Consider the following 20,964-nt stretch of genomic DNA (forward strand, 5'->3'; position numbering starts at 1 on the left):
CATAACAGGCGGACCAAATGTAGTACTGATATCAAGGAGTAGATATATAGATATAGTAATATATGTAGGTATGTGTGCCTGTGTGTAGATATGTATATATGCATGTGTATATATTATATAAATAAGCAATACACATATATACCTGCATCTATATGCATGCATGAGTTCATGTACCTATGTGCGTGCACATGTATTGTGTGTATATACCTGCATATGCACATATATATATATATATATAATGGATATTTATATACATACACACCCATTAAATCAGAGGAAGACCTTCTATACAGATGATTTGCATTCAGACATAGATAAACTTTTCCTAGTATAATCAATAGTCAATAAATATTTAAGTGCCTTCTATGTGTTAGGCACTGTGCTAAGCACTGGTAATACAAAGATGAAGAAAGACATATAAGAGGAGACAGGGGAGTGTTTTCTGTGGGGAACAGAACAGTTCTGGGGAAAAGAAAATAAGAAATGAAGAATTGTCTGGAAATTCTGTGAACCCCTCTAGAGATGGAGGCTTTAGGAGGAGGTTTTGCTCAGCCCTCCATCCTTCCAGAGGAGAGGCTACTGAGGAGATTGTGGATGTGTTGGGTATCAAAGCTGAAGCAATCTTCATGATGATGAGATTTCTGTAGATAGGCTTGTTGTTATTGTTTGTTTTTTCTTCCTTCTTTCTGGAAGAGGACCAATGACATCATGAAAGTAATATCTTGACTTACCAGTGAATTGGATTTGTGAGGCAGAGCTGAGCAAAGTTCTCAGACTCATTATCTCCTCCAGACTCATCAAAGTTCAGTGGCAAAACAAAAGTCAAAATGACTGGCAATGGTCTAGGATGCAGCAGGTGACCTTGGCCTTTCTAAATTAAGATCTTTCCCAAGTTTCAGTTTGTCTGAGGACATGCCCATTCAATGACTAAGAGTTGGTAAGCATTAAAACCATTAAAGCAATAAAAGATATTGATTACCAATGAAAGAATGAGAAAGGAATCAGATCTCTGCTTGGAATGAATAGGAAGATGATCATGAATGATGGACACAAGACAGCACCATTTACTTCTTGCATCTTTTTCTCCAACAAGGATAATGATCATCAACAAGGCAGAACAAAAATGACTAAAATAATATTAATAGCTAACATTATAATATCTACTATGTGCCAGGCACTGTTTTAAATACTGTATAATTATTATCTCATTTGATTCTCACAACAACACTGGGAGGTAGGCATTATTATCATCCCCATTTTATAGAAGAAAATTGAGGCAAATAGATGTTGTGACTTGCCTAGGGTCACCCAGCTAGTAAGTGTCTGAGTCTGGATTTGAACTCAGGACTTTCCTAACTCCAGGCCAGTGCTCTATGCATGATATCACTTAGCTTCCTATCATGGGGGGAAAGGTGAGGGTCCTTAGGTATACCTTAGTAAAGAATTACACTCTTGAACTCAGTCCAATTAGGATTAAAACAGTCTTTTATTTGGTACTAGAGAAAGTGACCAAGTGGGAAGTCAAAGACTTCACCCCTGGGGAAAAGATGGTTTAGAAACATCTTCCTCCCAGAACAGAAGGAAGACCAAAGCTTTTATAGAGAATAGATAGAATGTCCACTTGAAAACTGGAAAGTTCCTTTTTGGGGTGGGGAAAGCCTAGATGTTTGTCATATTCTTGAGAGTCGAGGGAGATTTTTTTGAGATGATGATCCTGACCTTTGGAGTTATCTCTGTCTCCTAGATTCTGTCAGGTAGTAGCCATGCCTAATTGACTTTTCCTGCTAAAGAATTTTATCCAAAAAAAAAAAAAAAAGAACTTTATCTCCCCTTACTTCTTAGGTATGTCCATCCTGATATCTAGTTGGTCAATCTAAACTTTAATAGTCCCTTGATTCCTCAATATGTCTGTCCTGTTATCTGGTCATCTTTGGTTTTGCTTCTCACAGGAGAAATTTCTTCTCATTTATCTTAAACCCTATGTCCCTTCCTAAAAGGCAGTTGAGACCCTTGATAATAAGCAAGGATCTAGTAAAACAGCACCAAATCACACTCAAGAAATCCAAGCTATCAGATGCCAAAGTACATCATCCTGAATTGAAAAATGGGTAGGTTATGAGTATGATTGTTTTGATGCTTTCTGTGATCTTTGGGCCTCCATTGAGAATAGAACAAATCCTGAAGAACTGAAGATAGATGTCCCCAATTTCCAAACAAAATAAAGAAGACAAATTATTTAAACTAGAGGTCAGTGATCTTGACTTTGATGTATGGGGAAAATACTAGAAATATTTACTAATGGGATAATGTATGAATGTTTTTGCAACCCAGGGCCTCAAGTCCCCTAAACTCTACTTTTACACAAACTAGGTTTGATCTTAATAGTAGCCAAAAAATATTATTATTTTTTGGACTTAGGTCCACACTTAGAGTTTACTCTGGGAAATCTCAGAATATAATTTGTGTTTAGTTTTCCACAAATATGAATAAGCAGGATACCCAGCTACCAAACACTCAGCAGCATTGTATATATTGCATAAGTCTCAGATTTTATTCTGCCCCACAGAAAATGACAATGACTCATAAAATCCCATAAACCAGTAGTATAAAGTTCAAATAGAAACAGGGGCTTACATAAGGATCCCTTTAAGCCACATATTGACTTAGAAAACCATATAGTAACATTATCTATGTTTTGTTTTAGTTTTATTTATTTTTAATATGTTGTGATTACATTTTAATCTAGTTCAGGCAGTACTCTATAAGGTTGTAAGCCTAATTCTTCCCAGGGACCTCCTGTTTGATATCTCTGGCACAAAGAAATAAAGAAAACACTTAAAAGTTTAACAACAACCCATAAAGAAACAGTACAGTCCTCTTCCCTCTAGTGAACCCTTCTTCCCAACAGAGTTCTAACATTCTCTAGCCTCGATGCCACCCTCTTTCCACAGAGACTCAATCAGACTCCCTTGCTCATGGTACCACCCTGTGGTTTGGAATCACCTCTAAAAGAAAATTAATTTAGAACTGATATACCACACTCTAACAGTCCAGGAAGTTCCTCTTTTACCTCATAAAGACCCAAATAGATATTCAGCTTTATGGTACAACTCTGAAGAGCTTGTTATCCCTTGAAAGGGTTATGCACATACGGCCCCACTGGACAAGCAATCCCCTCTTCTTGTCAAAGTTATTCCATTTAAATGACTCACTCTACCAGAAAAACGTAAATAAATAAATAAATAACTCTACCTAGTGTGCCAAGTCTAGATCCCTTGATCTTCTACATCCTGGCTTTTATTCCCTTGCTACGGTTTGTCTCAGCACCAGGGAACATATGCATAATCCTCTATCCTCACCAAAAGGTACAATGCTCAGGAAATTCCCCTTCTTGCAATGGAAAGTCAGATCCTCAAACTCTGAGGTTTACTTTCAAGGAAACCCCAAAAGTGGGTACTGCCCAGTAAATCCCCACTACCTTTTTGAGGCTATGGTCATGTATGTAATATTATCTAAGATATCTCTTCTCAGGTTTGTGGGAAGGAGTTCCTCTGCCATGTTCTTCTAACCAAAGACAGAAATTAATAGCTGCTAAAGAGGGACAGCTAGGTGGCAAAGTAAATAAAACACTGGCCCTGAAGTTGGGAGAGTCTTAGTTCAAATCTCACCTCAGATACTTACTAGCTATGTGACCTTGGCCAAGTCACTTAAACCCAATTGCCTTAAACATCTAGGGCCATCTCCAGTCATGCTGATGTATATCTTGCCACGGGACCCAGATCTCTCTAGAGGAGAGAGTGAGGTTAGTGACCTTGCCCAGCCCTCCCTCACTTAAATCCAATTCAATACAAGTCATGACATCACCCCAGTTGTCATGGTCCTATCTGAGAACAAAGGACATACAACAACAATAGCTGCTAAAAAGGAGAAACTCCACCCCTGCCACTGCCCACCTTATTCCCGTCACCACCACCATTATTACCAACATCACTACTGCCTCTTCTGCTCTCAAAATCTCTCTGAAAATAAAGATAAAGGTTTTTAAAAGAGTTTATTACCTCCCTATTTTTAACTAGAATAAGTGGGTAACTCCTTATACAATCTGTCCCACAATAACCCATCTTGGGAATAGATTTCATCAACCGATCTAATTTAAGGCAAATTCCTGCCCATTGTATCAAATTTGGATGGAGGTAGATCCATTGTTTAAATTGTACAAGGCTGAGGTAGTCTAGGTGTAGGTATAGTCTCTTCGTCCAAGAATAACATGATATTACTCTCCCAGCCCCTCACTGGAGTAGCCCCACCCATAAAGTTCACTTCTCATTAATTGTTTTTTTGTTGTTGTTTTGGTTTGATTTGGTTTAGTTTGGTTTTTGGTGGGGCTTTTTGGTGAGGCAATTGGGGTTAAGTGACTTGCCTAGGGTCACACAGCTACTAAGTGTAAAGTGTCTGAGGCCGGATTTGAACTCAGGTCCTCCTGACTCCAAGGCCTGTGCTCTATCCACTGCACCACCTAGCTGCCCCTCATTAATTGTTAACAGATCAGAGTTGATCGACACACTCAGGAGCACCTGCTCCTCCAATAGCATATATCAACTGTGAGCCCACCACCATGATTTGTCTTTGGTCCAAGAGAAAGATGGCCAAACAACCATTCTTTTTATTAATAAAATGCTAGTATTATTTTAAAAATTATTAATTACCCAGAAATTATGTCTCTCAAACTTTTTTTTAAATGTCACAGTATGTCAATTGTAGGGTGGTATATCCTCTGAGAGAATAATGAGATACCAAAGAAAGAGGGGCCTCATACCAGTTTGGTTATTAATAGGCTATATTAGAGTTAATTAGGTTAATTAGGGGAGTATATTCACAAGAGGCCAGTCATCCTGGGTGGCAACAGGATCATGGATCCCCATACCAGCCCTAGGCCAGGTCAGGTATTATACAAAAACAGAACAAAGGAAGCATAATGCCAGGGGTGGCCCAGGCACACAGGCCCAGGGTCGCATAAAGGTCACATTGACTAGTTGGAGCTTCTTTTGCTGTTTACATTTACTCAAGATAGTTTACTTTTTTTCTGTGGAGTCATAAGTCATGTTCCCACTCCAGTTACCTCTATAGAGCACATCCATACATGCCCTCTGTAAGACTAGGCAATCAAATCCTCATTCAAAGGTTCACTACATAGTAAGCTCATCTTATTGATCAAGAAACTCCTCTGATAAACCCCCTACACATAGAAAGGGAAGATAAAAAAAATAGATGCAGTCATTGTTTGAGGGCAATGGAAACACAAGCACACTTTTGTAGCTATGAATTAATCTGAAAACTTTTCTCTGCTCCTTCAAGCCTTTCATTGCTCCCTCCTCTTCCTCATGTCCTTGTAGCACTGGGGCTCACCTTGACCAGCAGCAGAACATCTATGAAGTCCACGATCTTGCCTTTGCCCTTGTTGTTAAGGAAGCTCTCAATCCCCTATTTGGCAAGCACACAGCACTAGTCCTGGATGATAGCATCTTGGAAATTGTGCACCAAGTAGCAGGCCTCAGAGAAGGACCACCCTTAGCCAGTGAGGAGGCATAGGCTATTCTGGTATAGTAGAGTCTAATTAGCATGCCTTGCCACAAGGGTACTCGGCTCTAGGATGGCAGAGGTATAGGGACTCTACTTTTTGTCCAAAGCACAGGCGCCAGGTTCAGGGCCTGAATCCAGAGGGGAAGAACCCAGGTCTTTCATAATCTGCACAGCTCCACACAAGCTCCTTAAGGTCTTTCCAAACCAGCTCCTACCCAACTTGCCTGTCCTAATCAATGACATGACCTCCTCTTAGTCTATTATCCACGTTCAACACCTGTCTTGGTGCCACATCCTGTTACTTCTTCTCCATAATAACACACAATCAGAGAATCTCATTTAGAAAGGACCTCAAAATCCATGTATGGCTTTTGAGCCATACCTGTACATGAATATGAATGCCCTCTACAGTAACCATAACATGTTCCATCATCTGTTTGAAAACTTCTATTGAAGGGAATCACACTATTTTCTAAAGCAGCAAATTCCACTTTTGACAGCTATAATTGTCAGGGAGTTGTTGGGGTTTTTTCCCCTTGCATTGAGCCTAAATCTATTTCTTTGAAATTTCCACTTATTAACCCAAGCTCTGTCCTCTGGAGTCAATCATGGTAAGTCTATCTTTTTCCTTTGTCCAACCTTTCAAATACCTAAACCCACCTGTAACCCCCCCTCTCCCTCTACCAGGTAGTCTCTTCTCAAGAATAAAACATCTCGGGGCAGCTAGGTGGTGCAGTGGATAGAGCACTGGCCCTGGAGTCAGGAGGACCTGAGTTCAAATCCGGCCTCAGACACTTAACACTTACTAGCTGTGTGACCCTGGGCAAGTCACTTAACCCCAATTGCCTCACTAAAAAAAAAAAAAAAAGAATAAAACATCTCCTATTCCTTCAATACCTCAACCTATGATGCACTATCCTGTCCCCTCACCACCATCATAGTTGCCCTTCTGTGTATACACTCAAGTTTGCCAATGTTCTTCCTAAAATGCGCCATCCAGACCTGAACACAATATTCCAAAAGCTTTCTATCCAAGGCATGTATGTGTTGCCCCAATGCTACTATTCTAATCCAGTATAAGGGACCTATGGTCTCTGAGTACCCCTGTCCTGTTACCTCTGATACAGATGTGCCCAAGAAAACAAAGAATGGCTCAGAAAGTATTTTTATTGGGATAATTGTCATTCACTATGTGACACCATCATTTCTCCTCATCCATTTGTGTATGCCATGTCATCACATCTCCATGAACCTGGGGAACCTATAAGGCTGCATTAGACACTCCTCAGTATTAGATATAACACAGGGAAATACAAACCCAGATACACAATGAAAACCATTCAGGTAACCTGGTTTCTCCCATTGCTTTTCTTCTCTCATACACAGAGGTTTCAGCAGGCTTCCTAGATCTCAAGTCAACATATTCAGCTCTGGAATATTCCAATGAATTTAGAAAAATTAAAAGCCCAGACTTCTGGATCTGGCTTATTGATGATTGTCTTATGAGACTATTGGTGGTAGCAGCTGCCTTCCTACTCGATAGGTCAAACAGCTGCCTCAGATGTCTATGCTAATATGTAACATACCTTTGTAAACTTCTCATGCAAGCCACTCATTCTACCTCATTACTAGACTGTGTCAATCACCTCTTAATGTATTCCCTACCTCCAGTTTATCCTACAAAGATCCTGATGACAATGAATCCTCAGAATTGATTCTTTGCTACAGTCCCAAACTGGAAACTCCATTGGCCAGAAGATCATTATTAAAAATATCTTCTGTTTCTATCACACCGTTTACCAAGCATATTCCTCACCATCATCTTTCAGTCTCATAGGAGGAGGTAGCTCTCTTTCTTGCCAAATTCCAAAACTAAATTTTTATTTTTATTTTTTTTTTAGTGAGGCAATTGGGGTTAAGTGACTTGCCCAGGGTCACACAGCTAGTGAGTGTTAAGTGTCTGAGGCCGGATTTGAACTCAGGTACTCCTGACTCCAGGGCCGGTGCTTTATCCACTGCGCCACCTAGCCGCCCCCAAAACTAAATTTTGCTTCTAATATGTATCTCAGAATCTGTCCCTGCTTCCAAATGTGTCCACTCTTAAGACATCTAGGCTTGAAACCTCAAAGTTATCTTTGACTTCTCTTTCTCGCTCACCTACTCCTCACATTAAATTAGTTGCTAACTCCTATCAATTTGATCTCTGGGTATCTCCTGTCTCCTCTCTACTGACATTGTTAAAAAAAAAAAAAAACCTTTCATATGTGACCTAGACTACTGAACTATTTATTGCAATTAGCCTCTTCCTTCTATCAGGCTTTGTCTCTAATCCCTACATCATATTCTAAGAAAATAACCTTTCAAATACACATATCTAACCATAATATCCCATCACCCCAAACTTTTAAGTGGCTCTTTCTTGCTTAGAGAACAAAATAGAAAATCCCTAGCCTGGGATTCAAGAGTTTCCACAACTTAACTTCCATTTACCTTTCCAAGCAGATTTATACTTCTCCCCCTTCACATACTCTTTGTAGAAGCCAAACTAGACGATTAACTCTTTTCTTGCACATTCTGGCCTAGAATGATCTCATCTCTGAATGCCCATGCATACCATCTCCACCTGTTAAAACCTTTCCTTCAAGGTACAGCTTAGTATCACTTCCTTCACAAAGCTTTCCTTGATCCTGCAGCTTGAAGCGATCCCTACATCCTCATCTCTCTGATTCTTATTTGTTTTCTCTTATCACATTTTGCTTGGCATGATAATAATTTGTGTACATATGTCACACCCAACCCCACTCTTTGAAGCCTAACTATATATCTTTTCAACATATATTGCTAGCACCAAGGACAGTGCTTTTCACACACTTGTTGAGTTGAACACATTGAGGTGGTTTTGCATTTGTATTCTCATTCTACAATTAGGAAAGCTAATGCTCAGGGAAAAGTAATGACTTGATCAAAGTCCAAGCATTTTACTAGCCTGGCATTTAAGGCCCTTCATAACCTGGCCCAGAGCTACGACTCAAAGTTCATCTCCAAATTTTGCCCTAGTTTTTATTGTTGTTCAATTGTTCGGCTGTGTCCACGTGGACCATAGCACACTAGACCCTTCTATCTTCCACCATCTCCCAAAGTCTGTCCTAATACATGTTCATATTTCCATGATAATATCTACCTATTTCATCCTCTGCAGTCCTCTTTTCCTTTTACCTTTGACCTTTCCCAACATCAGGGTCTTTTCCAATGAATTCCATGTTCTCATTATGTGACCAAAATATTTATGCTTCAGCTTCAGTATTGACTTTCCAGTGAATAGTCTGAATTAATTTCTTTAAGTAGTAACTGATTTGATCTCCTTAGTGTCCAAGGGACTCTCAAAAGTCTTCTCTAGCATGTAAACTATTCCTCCATTGGTCTCCTCATTATCCCCTAAATATACATTATGGAAACCTGCCTTCACACCTTTGCTTAAACTGTTCTCTGAACCTGAATCATAATCAATATTCCCTCCTAATCCCCCAACTAACAGTGAACTCTTCCTTCACTGAAATCCTATAGGCCTTATTGCCTTAAAACCAGTCAAGCCTTGTACTACATTTCAATTTCTTCCATCTTGATAATTCTTGAAGGGCAGGAACTATATCTATAACTATCAACAATAGAAGGATGAACAAAAATACTTGTTTCTTTTTTGTGGTTCAGGAGATTGGAAGTTACTTTCATGAGGCCTAATTGTTTTTTCTACCTAGAGAAAATCAAGGAGAATCACACTTCTGGGTTTGGAAACCAGATATTAAAAGCTTCATAGTGCAGCAGAGAAGAAAGTGCAGCTGGAATAAGTTGACAGAAATGTAATAATTGTGGACATAACACTGATGAGGGCACCAGGTTATAACCAACACATAAAAACTGAAATAATCAGAGCTTTGTTGCCGGTATTTGAAGGGGGCATCAAATAATACTGCCTAATAAGAACCTACACATGCTTGGAGAAAACAAGAGACAGGAATAACCTCATAGTATAGCTGCTCGGCTATGAACATCAAGTGTCAATGGATGTGTTTCCTTAGGAATTATTTACTCTCTTACAGTTTGACTGATTTTGTATGCTAGGTCATGCTATCAAGCTGCCCAAGTTCTTAGGCTCAAAGGACTTCTCAAGAGGTCAGAGCTTTAATTTATGTCAATTAATCAGTCAACATTTATTCAGCACCAACTATGTGCCAAGCACTGTACTAAATTCTGGGGGAGCAAAAAGAAGCAAAAAGTCCCTGCCTTCAAGAAGCTTATGATCAAATGGGAGAGAGAACATGCAAGTGAATATATTAAAAATAGGCTATATCAGGATAAATAGGAAATAATCATCAGAGGGAAGGCACTGGAATAAAGAATAGTTGGGAAAGGCTTCTTGTAGATGGTAGTATTTGGGTTAAGAATTAAAGAAAGGAGGGCAGCTAGGTGGCAAAGTGGATAGAGCACTGGCCCTGGAGTCAGGAGGACCTGAGTTCAAATCCAGCCTCAAACCCTTGAAACTTACTAGCTGTGTGACCTTAGGCAAGTCACTTAACCCCAATTGCCTCACCAAAAAAAAAAAAAAAAGAGTTAAAGAAAGCCAGGGAGGTCAGTAGATGGTGTAGAGGAGGGAGAGGATCCCAGGCCTGGAAGACAGCTAGGGAGAATATCTGTTCGTGGAACAGACAGGAGGTTGGTGTTACTGTATAGAAGAGTATGTGTCAGAAATTAAGCTGAAAGAGGATTGGAAAGATAGAATGGGGCAAGGCTATAAAGGGCTTTGAATACCAAACAGAGCATTTTGTATTTGTTCCTGAAGGCAATTAGGAAGCCGCTGGAATTTATTAAGTAGGTGAAGAGAAGGGATGACATGATTGAACCTCCATTCTCTTCTCCCTTGCCCCCAAATTGCTTTAATAATTACTGCTTAAAATTCATCACCAAACAAGTAATAGAGAAGATCATGGAAGATAAAATGCATAATTTTAATTATACAAAATTTTAATGGTTTTGCAAAAATTTAATAAAATTAAGAATAAAAGGAAAACAATTAGCTGGGGAATTAATTTCTTTTTTGTTTGGCGGGACAATGAGGGATAAGTGATTTGCTCAGGGTCACACAGCTAGTAAGTGTCAAGTGTCTGAGGCCAGATTTGAACTCAGGTCCTCCTGAATCCTAGGCCAGTGCTTTATCCACTGCACCACCTAGCTACCCCCAACCGGGGAATTATTTGTAGTGAATTTCCTTGATGAAAGTCTTATTCCTAAATATATAAGGAATTGATTCAAATTTATAAGAAAAAGGTCAATTCCCCAATTGATAAATGGTCTAAGAATGTGAACAAACACTTCTTAAGGGAGGAAACCCAAGTTATCTATAACCATGTTTTTAAAAATGCACCAAAACACTACTAATTAGAAAAATGCAACTGAAAGCAATTCTGAAATTCCATTCCTCCAGAGTGGCAAAGATGGTAAATATTTACAAGGGTGTTGAAAAAGTAGAAACATTGATACACTACTGGAGGACTGGTGAAAGGATACAATCATTCTGAAAAGGAATTTGGAATCAAGCAAAAAATATATTACCAAATAGTGTACTTTGACCCAGGTATACCACTGTTAAGCCTATATTGAAAATAGATCAAAGAAAGAGGAAAAAACCCTCTACATACAAAAATATTCATAGCACCCCTTTTTAATGATGGCAAAAAACTGGAAACTAAGGAGATGCCCATAAACTGAGAAATGGCTAAATAAGTTGTGATATGTAAATGTGATAGAATATTGTTGTGCCAGAAGAAAGGAGGATGCAAATGGTTTCAAAAAAGAATTCAATTCAATAAACATTTATTAAGTACCTATTATGTGCATTATGCTAACCATGGAGGATATGAAAAGAAGCAAAAGACAGTCTCTGTCCTCAAGTTTATGATCTAATGGCTGGGGGGGGGGGGGGCGGGGGCAGGAAACAACATGCAAACAAATATATACAAAGCAAACTAGATAAAAAATAATCAACGGAGGGAAGAGCACTGGAATTAAAAGTTATTAGGAAAGTCTTCGGGTAGAAGGTGGGATTTTAGGTAAGACTTAAAGCCGGGAAGGTCAGTAGTCAGAGCAGAAGTGGGGCCATGCTTCAGGCAAGATGGAGAGCCAAAGAAAATGCCAGAAGCCAAGAGATAAAGTCTTTTTTGTGGAATGGCTAGAAGGCAAGTGTCACTGGATCAAAAAGTATGTGTCAGGTAATAAGGTCTAAGGGGCAGCTAGGCGGCACAGTGGATAAAGCACCGGCCCTGGATTCAGGAGGTCTTGAGTTCAAATGCGGCTTCAGACACTTGACACTTACTGGCTGTGTGACCCTGGGTAAGTCACTTAACCCTTATTGCCCCACAAAAAAAAAGAAAGAAAGAAAAGGGAAAAAAAAAGAAATAAGGTCTAAGAAGACTGGAAAGATAAGAGGGGGCTAGGTTATGAAGGGCTGTGAATGCCAAACAGAACATTTTGTATTTGCTCCTGGAGACAATAGGAAGCCACTGGAGCTTACTGAGTAGGTTGGGAGGATAGGGGAAGGTGACATGATCAGACCTGCATTTTAGGAAAATCACTTTAGTGGCTGAATGAAGAATGGATTGGAGTGGGGAAAGACTTGAGGCAGGTAGACCCCCAAGTAGGCTACTGCAGTAATGAAGACATGAGCTGATGAGGGCCTACACTAAAGGGGTGGCAGCATCAGAGAAGAGAAGGGAACACATTCAAGTGATGCTGCAAAGGTGAAATAGATAGGCCTTGGCAACAGCTTGGATATGGGGAATGGGAGATAGTGAGGAACCCAGGATGACTTCTGGGTTGCAAGCCTGAGGGACTGGAAGGACAGTGCTGTCCTTTACAGTAACAGAAAAGATGGGGACAGTTTAGGGGGAAAGATAAGGAGTTCTGTTTTGGACACATTGACATGGAAAAACATAGGAACTGCTATAGAGTAAAGTAAACCAAACAAGAACAGACACTATAACATCGATATTATAAAAATGAATAATTTTGAGAATTTTTTAAAATGGGGGGTGGAATTTCTTTTAAATAATTTACTTAAGTATTCTGATGATGCTTTTAAAAATATCACTATAATTTTACATTGTTTTGTTTTATAAATTTTCATCCCACCCCCACCATGGAACCCATTTCTGGCAATGTATACCTCCATTCTATACCTTTAGTCACCACCTCCTTCATGAGAGTACAGAAGTATGTTTCACCAATCAGTCCAATTTTGAGAATTTTTATAAACTGAAGGAAAAAAGCAGAACCAAGAACAATTTTACAACACTGTAAAAATAAAGAACTCTGAAAGCTGTATGAACCACAATGACTATTTGTCTCTTATCCAAGGACATCAGTGTGTGAGACCATCCACTTTACCATGCTCTTGGATAGTTTGGTATAGTTTATTTCCCCTTCTGTAGTGGTTGGGGACTTTCTACTATTAGGCTATTGGGTAGATGGGAGATTGATCCAACAAGACATTTCAAAATAATTGTGATTCCAATCCTCCCCCTCCATTCTCATGTTCCTCATATTTCTTCCTAGAACTGAGAAATGAGACTTCCCAGTTTCCACCTCATGGTAGAAAGGCACAAAGCAGAACCAATCTACAACGTGTAAAAGTGCTTTTATTCAGACGACTCACAACCAAGACAAAGGTAACTGGAAGGACAGTCAGTCTCCAAGCCTCTATGTCCCAGACCTGAGGGAATTCCCATCCATCAATCCTAGGGGACTTCTGGGGAGTGTGTCTCAGGGATGGAAGGATGCTGCAGTGCCTCCACCTTCAGCCACAGCCCACCCTCTGCCCTGAGGATCACTTCTGGCTGTCTTCGGACCGGCCGTTCATCAGGGAGGATTCGGAATCTCAGTAGGGTGAGGGCCACCACAACCTTCATCTCAGACATGGCAAAGCTCTGGCCAATGCAGTTCCTATTCAAGGGGGAGGGTCTGCTAATCCCCAGGCCTTGACCCCAGCCTTACTCTGTCCTCCCACCACCCCTTGTGTGTACGTGTCCATACACATGTGCATGGACACACACACACACACACGCACACACACATGCACACACACACACTCACACATTCTCACACACAGAGGATGGAGCCTCTAGATCTCCTGAGGATAAGGCTTGGGGCCTGAGGCCCAGTCTCTCTTGAGGGTTTGGAGAGGACCACAATGACTCTAAAGGGTAAAGACATTTCCCCAGGACTTTAGGAAGGGCAATGGAAAAGCAGTTGCCATGGCCTCACCTGGGTCCAGCTGAGAAGGGCATAAATGCCAGGGGTGACATCTTCTGGGAGTTATTGACATCAAAGCGGTATGGGTTGTAGACCTGAGAGAGAAAGACAGAACTAGGATGGTGGGGATAGCCCAGAGCCAAAACATGCAGACAGACTTCTACCAGAGAGACAAGGAGACTACCTTTGAAGTAGCAGGCCATCCCCTGGGAGGAGATAAATGTTGTAGTCTTGTGCCTTCCTGGCTCTGCTCCCTAGAGATACATTTGGGCCTCTCCTATAATTGTTCTGGGCACGGGCTCAACCCTTTGCCATGAATATCCCTGACCCTTAGGTCTAGCCAGGCAACATGAGAGGGATTGGGGTAGGTACCTCAGGTTTGGGCCACACAGCTGGGTTGTGGTGAGTTCCAAGAATGCTGATGAGACAAGTGTTTCCTGTTAAGAAGGAGGAGATAGAGAGCCCAATGTGGCCTGCAAACTCCATACATTCACTTGTCAATGTTCCCCCTCAACCCCACTCTTCCCCCACCAACTTTCTGAATATGATTCCTTGCCACTTCCTGAAGAAAACCTGACACCTACTCTCTACCTCCCCTCACCCTGTGCCCCGAGATGCAGCCCCTGTCATGCCTTGCCTCCCCCTTACTGTGCCGCACACGCCTGGGTGAAGGATACCTTCAGGAATGATGCGCCCATCAGGTAGCTGGATATCCTTGGTGCAGCGGCGAGCAATAGCAAAAACTGGCGGGTGCATCCTCAAGCTCTCCTTGATACACATGGTCAGGAAAGGCATCTGGGACAGGTCATCCCTGGAGAGAACAGACCCCTCATCCTGGAGGAGGAGGCCTCAGACACCCAATCCCACACAGAGAGAAGGCCATATGACAGGATTGTGACATTTTGGTCTGGAGTATCCAAGTTGGGGGGAGATTGGGGAGGGGAGTGAGTTGGGAAGCCTGACATAGATGGGACCAAAGAAGAGAGAATAAGAAAGGCCAGGATGCGCAATGGAGTCTTTGGCACAGAAACCTCCCTACCTTTCAGCCCCAGGTTGTATCTGTGGAGAGTTATCCAGAAAACCATCAAGAGGTGAGAAAACCCTCCTGTCTATGCTAGGGAGAGTGACTTTAGCAGGGACTGTCATCTACTGAGGCATAGCTCTAGCCAGGTTGGTGAGGGGCTTGGGGATGTTTCTATTGGGAAGCATCCTCAGCTGTGGCAGCCAGGGTGGTCCAGGGGATGAGCTCCTGGTCTCCCAGTCTCATTCTACACTGACCATTCAATCTCCTCTGGCTGACGCCCCCTCAGGAGCTCCTGTATCTCCTGACGGCAGCGGTCCTGGTATTCTTGGTGCTGCGCCAGGTTGTAGAAGGTCCAAGAGAGGCCACTTGCAGTTGTGTCGTGCCCTAGGAGGAAGGAAGAAGACTCCAGAGGGTGGTACTGGGGACAGGGGGTATCTATTAGTGAACCATGGAATGAGAGGGAACTACACTGAAATCAGCACAGGCTCTGAGGGGACAGCTCCTTCTAAACTGGCCCTGGGCAAAGCAGGTATCACTGACGCTGAGATCAGGAATAAGATAAAGGGCTTCTTAGGGGGAAATCCCATCCAAATTCCCAGCACCCTCAGCCCCAGACCCTCCCTCTCCATCTGCCCCCTTACCCTCAAACATGAAGGTGTCAGCCTCTGCCCGAATGTCCTTGTCTGACAGCGACTTCCCATCTTCATCCTGGAATAGTACATATCTGTGGGTTCTTGGCTTCCTTCCTTCCTTCCTTCCTTCCTTCCTTCCTTCCTTCCTTCCTTCCTTCCTTCCTTCCTTCCTTCCTTTCCATGAGCAGCTTTATTCAGGGTCCCCTAGTCAGCATCCCACTACCCTGAAGTACTACTGATAATGTCATGTGTCATACCTAGAATCCTCGAGACCTAGCCCAAATGCTTAGCATAATTCAAACCCCCATAGTCTTCTAAAGCCTGAAACTGTCCTCTGGACTCCTACTGCACTTATAGAACTACACTATGGAGGTCACTTGAAATGACCAAAACCCTCAGAGACCACTCTGAGGACTATCCAGAATCAAATACTGCTGGAAGACACACCAAGCATAATAGAATCTTGGATTTAAAAGGGGCCCTTACCCAAAGCATGAATCCCTTCTGAAACCAAAGACCTATCTATACCTAGCTATCATATACCCTAGGGGTATCAGGGTTCTTTGATAGGCACTCTACCCCCTATTATATCTTGTCCCTTCCTCCTTAATACTCTCTCTCTTACACACCCTGAAATACCCTAGAAATACTAAATATTTCCAGAATACCTAGACTATGTTGATATATCTAGAAGCAGCCTTAACGGTACTTAATGCTATATAAACCTATAATGTAGGAAATTATCCTTGATATACCTAAAACCACAGAAATATTTGCGAACATACCTAGAATCCTAACAACTATCCCACTATACCTAGAATTAACCTCAGGAATATACCTAGCTATACTTAGAACCCAGATAACTCCTTTCATATACCTGGAACCAGCTAGGGGAAGCTATTTCTCTCTCTCTCTCTCTCTCTCTCTCTCTCTCTCTCTCTCTCTCTCTCTCTCTCTCTCTCTCACACACACACACACACACACACACACACACACACACACACACCATGGGGGAGGGAAGTAAAGGGATACTTTCCCAGTAAACATCATTCTATGTGACTCAGTAAAACCTTGCGTCTCTCAGAGCAAATTGCCTTTTGAGAAGGAATGACAAAAGTCAGGTCAGACCCTGTTGAAGCCTGCTCCAACACCACCAGGTTGGGCTCTGGGACTTATATTACCAAGTCATGCATCTGCCTCTGGCAACCAAGCCTTTCATCTTCCCCTAGCTGTCCTCCCCCACCTCCCCCATGATCCCTCAGGGTTTCCAAAAGGCTCCCTCCCATATCCCCCTGTATCGCTGATGTTCACCTTGGCCAGTAGCAGAACATCTATGAAGTCCATGGTCTTTCCTTTGCCCTTATTCCTCAGAAAGGCCTCAGAACCTTGCTCAGCAAGGACTTGGCGCCGGGTCTGGATGACAGCATCTGTGAAGCTGTGCACTATGTGACATGCCCTTGAGAAGTGCCTCCCCTGGCTGGTGAGGTAGTATAGAGCATCCCAGTAGAAGAGTGGCTGGTTGTTGCGTTTTGCCACAAGGGCACTTAACTCCAGGATGGCAGAGATGTAAGGACTTGGTTTCCTATACAAAGTGTGGGGGCCAGGGTCAGGGGTCAGGCCAGGAGAGAACCCTGAGAGAACCCTGGCCCTTGAGAGTCCACATCACTTAGACTAAGCCCCTTAATGTCCCTTCAAACCAGCCCCCTCCCAACTTGCCTGCCCTAGTCACTGACATGACCTCTTCCCAGTCTATTGTCCAGGCTCAAAATCTCTCTTGGTCACAAATCCCATCTGTTCTTCCTCCATAATATATAATCACAGAATCTCATTTAGAAAAGACCTCAGAGGTTTTTTTTTCCTTTTGTTCTGATTCTTCTTTCACAAACATGACTAATACAGAAATATATTTAACATGATTGTACATGTATAAAGTGTACCAGATTGCTTGCTGTCTTGGGGAGGGGGGAGGGAAGGAAAGGAGGGGGAAAAATCTGGAACCCAAAATCTTTTTTATTATTTTTTTTTGGTGAGGCAATTGGGGTTGAGTGACTTGCCTAGGGTCACGCAGCTAAGTAATTGTTAAGTGTCTGAGGATGGATTTGAACTCAGGTCCTCCTGAATCCAGGGCCAGTGCTCTATCCACTGCACCACCTAGCTGTCCCCCAAAATCTTTTTTAAAAAAATGAATGTTTTTCCCTATGATAGTCCTTCAAATACTTGTGAACTCTGTGGGATGTGATACCAACATGAGGTGGCACCCACAGTTCCTTTCTCTCTCTGTGTGGGCTGGCTCCCTCACTGTAACCAGCATATTGGCAGGCCTGGGGTGGGAAGGAAAAAGATAGGAGACAGGTCAAGGGGTGGGGGAGCTCATTCCCAGAAATATATGTTGTTACACTCACTGTGTCTCCTGCCCATGTTTCCCATTTTTACAGTCACAATGACACCAATAATTCTTTTTAACATTCAGGTCACATGTTCATTTTTAGTTTTATTGTGTTATATAGTGTAAACTGTTGGCCTAGACCCAATTTTTTTGTGGGGCAATGAGGGTTAAGCGACTTGCCCAGGATCACACAGTTAGTAAGTGTCAAGTGTCTGAGACTGAATTTTAACTCAGGTCCTCATGAATCCAGGGCCAATGCTTTATCCACTGCGCCACCTAGCTGCCCCTGACACCGGTAATTCTAAAACATGAAACATTTACTAGGGGCAAAGGCAAAAGCAAAAACAATCATAGCCTTATTAAACAGAAGACGAAATCAAAAATAATAAGAACATAACATACCACCCATAAACTGTGAGTCTTATTCTCCTAGTGGTTTACAAGCATGGAGAGAGTGGGTACAAACCTATGGAAACCTATCAGTGAGGAAAGAGCAGGAAAATCCATGTCCAGGTATTAACATCCTTTTTAGAGAACAGTCTTTGCTGCTGCCACCTACTGGGCAGAGCCACTTCTATTGCAGTTTTCTAGACCAGAGCTTCTTAAAACTTTTTCCACTCAAAAAAAATTTTTTTAATCAAAAAATAAAGCCTTTTTCCACTCATGACCCCTTTTTACCCCAAAAAATTTTATGCCACCTTGGGCATATAAGTATATAAAATAGGTATATATAACCTTTTACTTTTGCCAAGTTTTTCACGATCCCCAGGTACATGACTCCATATGGAGTCACGAGCCATCATTTAAGAGGCTTTGCTCTAGACTTTCATCTTGAATGAAGCCACTTCTCTGGTACTCCTGGGCCATAGAAACAACATTAAGCTCTTTCAGTAGGGGGCAGCTAGGTGGTGCAGTGGATAGAGCACCGGCCCTGGAGTCAGGAGGACCTAAGTTCAAATCCGACCTCAGACACTTAACACTTACCAGCTGTGTGACCCTGGGCAAGTCACTTAACCCCAATTGCCTCACTAAAATTTAAAAAAAAAAAAAAAAGCTCTTTCAGTAAACGGTATTGTTATACCCTTTCCATGACAAAAGCAGTTCCTATAAGTCTGGAATCTGCAAAAATTTATGAATCTATTCTCTGGGCTATGAAGAGTTACTACCTCCTCATATACAGGTCAATAGAGGACAATGCAGTCATGCCTCTAAAGGGCTTTTCCTGTCCCAAGCTATGGATGGCATTACAATAACAAGACAAGCCCAACAAGTTCTTTAAATCACAGGATTCTGCTTTCCTCCAGTAAGCTCCTAGCATAAGCTCTCTTCCAAACAAAGCAGTTCCCAGAACAGCTGCAGAGCCTTCCTTCCCCCACCCCCTCCCAATCTCCTTTAAAACTGTTTTGTTGCAAGGCAAAACAGCCCAGATAGCTCTTTGGTTACAGCTGAGAAGTCTCCTTTTCTCTAATTAGCTCCCAGAAGCAAAGCATTCCTCCACACTCTCTCCACTCCCCCACCACACACCCAAGCTGAACAGTAGGGTAGTATAGGCTCTAAACTCTTTACTCAGGTTTTGATTCATTCATTTGACTTTTCTTCTGCTGTTTCTGGCTTCTGTGCTTCTTTCTATCTGGAGCTTTTCTGACCTTCCCTTCTCAGTCAGTTTCTACTCTAAGTTCCTCTGACTTCTGATGCCTCAAATCAGGATTTTGTCCACATGTCCATAAAGTATAACACACATAGTTATTGGACTAAAATCTCATGGCCCCCAACAGAGTTCTGCAATGACAAGTTGTCCTGAAAATATTCGTATTCAGATTAGCTCGTGGGAAACAATGTGTCCCAGTGATCTCTAACATCACTGAGTTCTTTTGCATCTGAGTTGCTCTCGAGAACATTTTCTCAGTACTTTTATCTGACAAACTGTTTTCTCTCAGATCCTCATAACTATCTGGGTTACTTCAAACTGTTTTCCTATGTGTTTTGGTTTGGTTTGGTTTGGGTTTTTTTTTTTCACACAAATGCCCTTTTGTTTCCTTTTTCAAAAAATAAAGCATTTGCATAAGAAAATGATAGCACCTGGGTGCAGCTAGTAGTGGATAAAGCACCAGCCCTGGATTCAGGAGGACCTAAGTTCAAATCCGGCCTCAGACACTTGACAATTACTAGCTGTGTGACCCTGGGCAAGTCACTTAACTTTCATTGACCCGAGAAAGAAAGAAAGAAAGAAAGAAAGAAAGAAAGAAAGAAAGAAAGAAAGAAAGAAAGAAAGAAAGAAAGAAAGAAAGAAAGAAAGAAAGAAAGAAAGAAAGAAAGAAAGAAAGAAAGAAAGAAAGAAAGAAAGAAAGAAAGAAAGAAGGAAGGAAAGAAAGAAGGAAAGAAAGAAAGAAGGAAAAGAAAAGAAAACCATAGCACCTTACACAGGCATCACCTTCCTCAGCGCAGCTAGGCGGTACAATGGATATAGCCCTTGACCTGGAATCAGGAAGACATCTTCAGGAGATCAAATCCAGCCTCAGACACTTACAAGCTGTGGTTCCCTGGTTAGTTACTTAACCTTGTTTGTCTTAGATCCTTATCTGAAATGAGTTAGAGAAGGAAATGGAAATCCACTCCAGCATCTTTGCCAGGAAAACCCCAAATGGGGTCACAAAGTGTCAGACACTATTGAACAGTAAATCACTTCCCTTTCCTCCCCGGTCTCTTCTTAAGAATAAAACATTTCAGGGGCAGCTAGGTGGCACAGTGGATAAAGCACCAGCCCTGGATTCAAGAGAACCTGAGTTCAAATCCTGATTCAGACATTTGACGCTTACTAGCTGTTTGACCCTTGGCAAGTCATTTAACCCTCATTGCCCTGCACAAAAAAAAAAGTGTGGGGTCTCCAATATCTTCACAATCCTATTTACCCTTCTCTGGATGCTACAGCTTCACAATGTTCAAAATATCACATCCAGAACTGAACACAATATTTGCAGATGTGGCCTTTTATACCTTCCTTCCCATCCCCACAGCTTTTACCCTAAACCATTGTAAGGTAA

General features: G+C 41.8%; 1 protein-coding gene across 1 annotated transcript in view; it reads right to left on the minus strand.

Moving 5' to 3' along the window:
• Window positions 1-13,248: 13,248 nt before the first annotated feature.
• Window positions 13,249-20,964, minus strand: part of LOC122736133 (cytochrome P450 4F2-like) — an 82,146-nt gene continuing 74,430 nt past the window's right edge. Inside the window, exons 9-15 of the mRNA XM_043978178.1 lie at window positions 16,849-17,119; window positions 15,547-15,613; window positions 15,160-15,289; window positions 14,559-14,692; window positions 14,254-14,318; window positions 13,894-13,976; window positions 13,249-13,572 (exon numbers count right to left, since the gene is read on the minus strand). Of these exons, the coding sequence (XP_043834113.1) occupies window positions 13,368-13,572; window positions 13,894-13,976; window positions 14,254-14,318; window positions 14,559-14,692; window positions 15,160-15,289; window positions 15,547-15,613; window positions 16,849-17,119 (955 nt within the window). The 3' untranslated portion in view covers window positions 13,249-13,367. The remainder of the gene's footprint in view (window positions 13,573-13,893; window positions 13,977-14,253; window positions 14,319-14,558; window positions 14,693-15,159; window positions 15,290-15,546; window positions 15,614-16,848; window positions 17,120-20,964) is intronic.

Source organism: Dromiciops gliroides, chromosome 1 (assembly GCF_019393635.1).
Source record: "Dromiciops gliroides isolate mDroGli1 chromosome 1, mDroGli1.pri, whole genome shotgun sequence".
In the NCBI taxonomy this organism is placed as follows: Eukaryota; Metazoa; Chordata; class Mammalia; order Microbiotheria; family Microbiotheriidae; genus Dromiciops; species Dromiciops gliroides.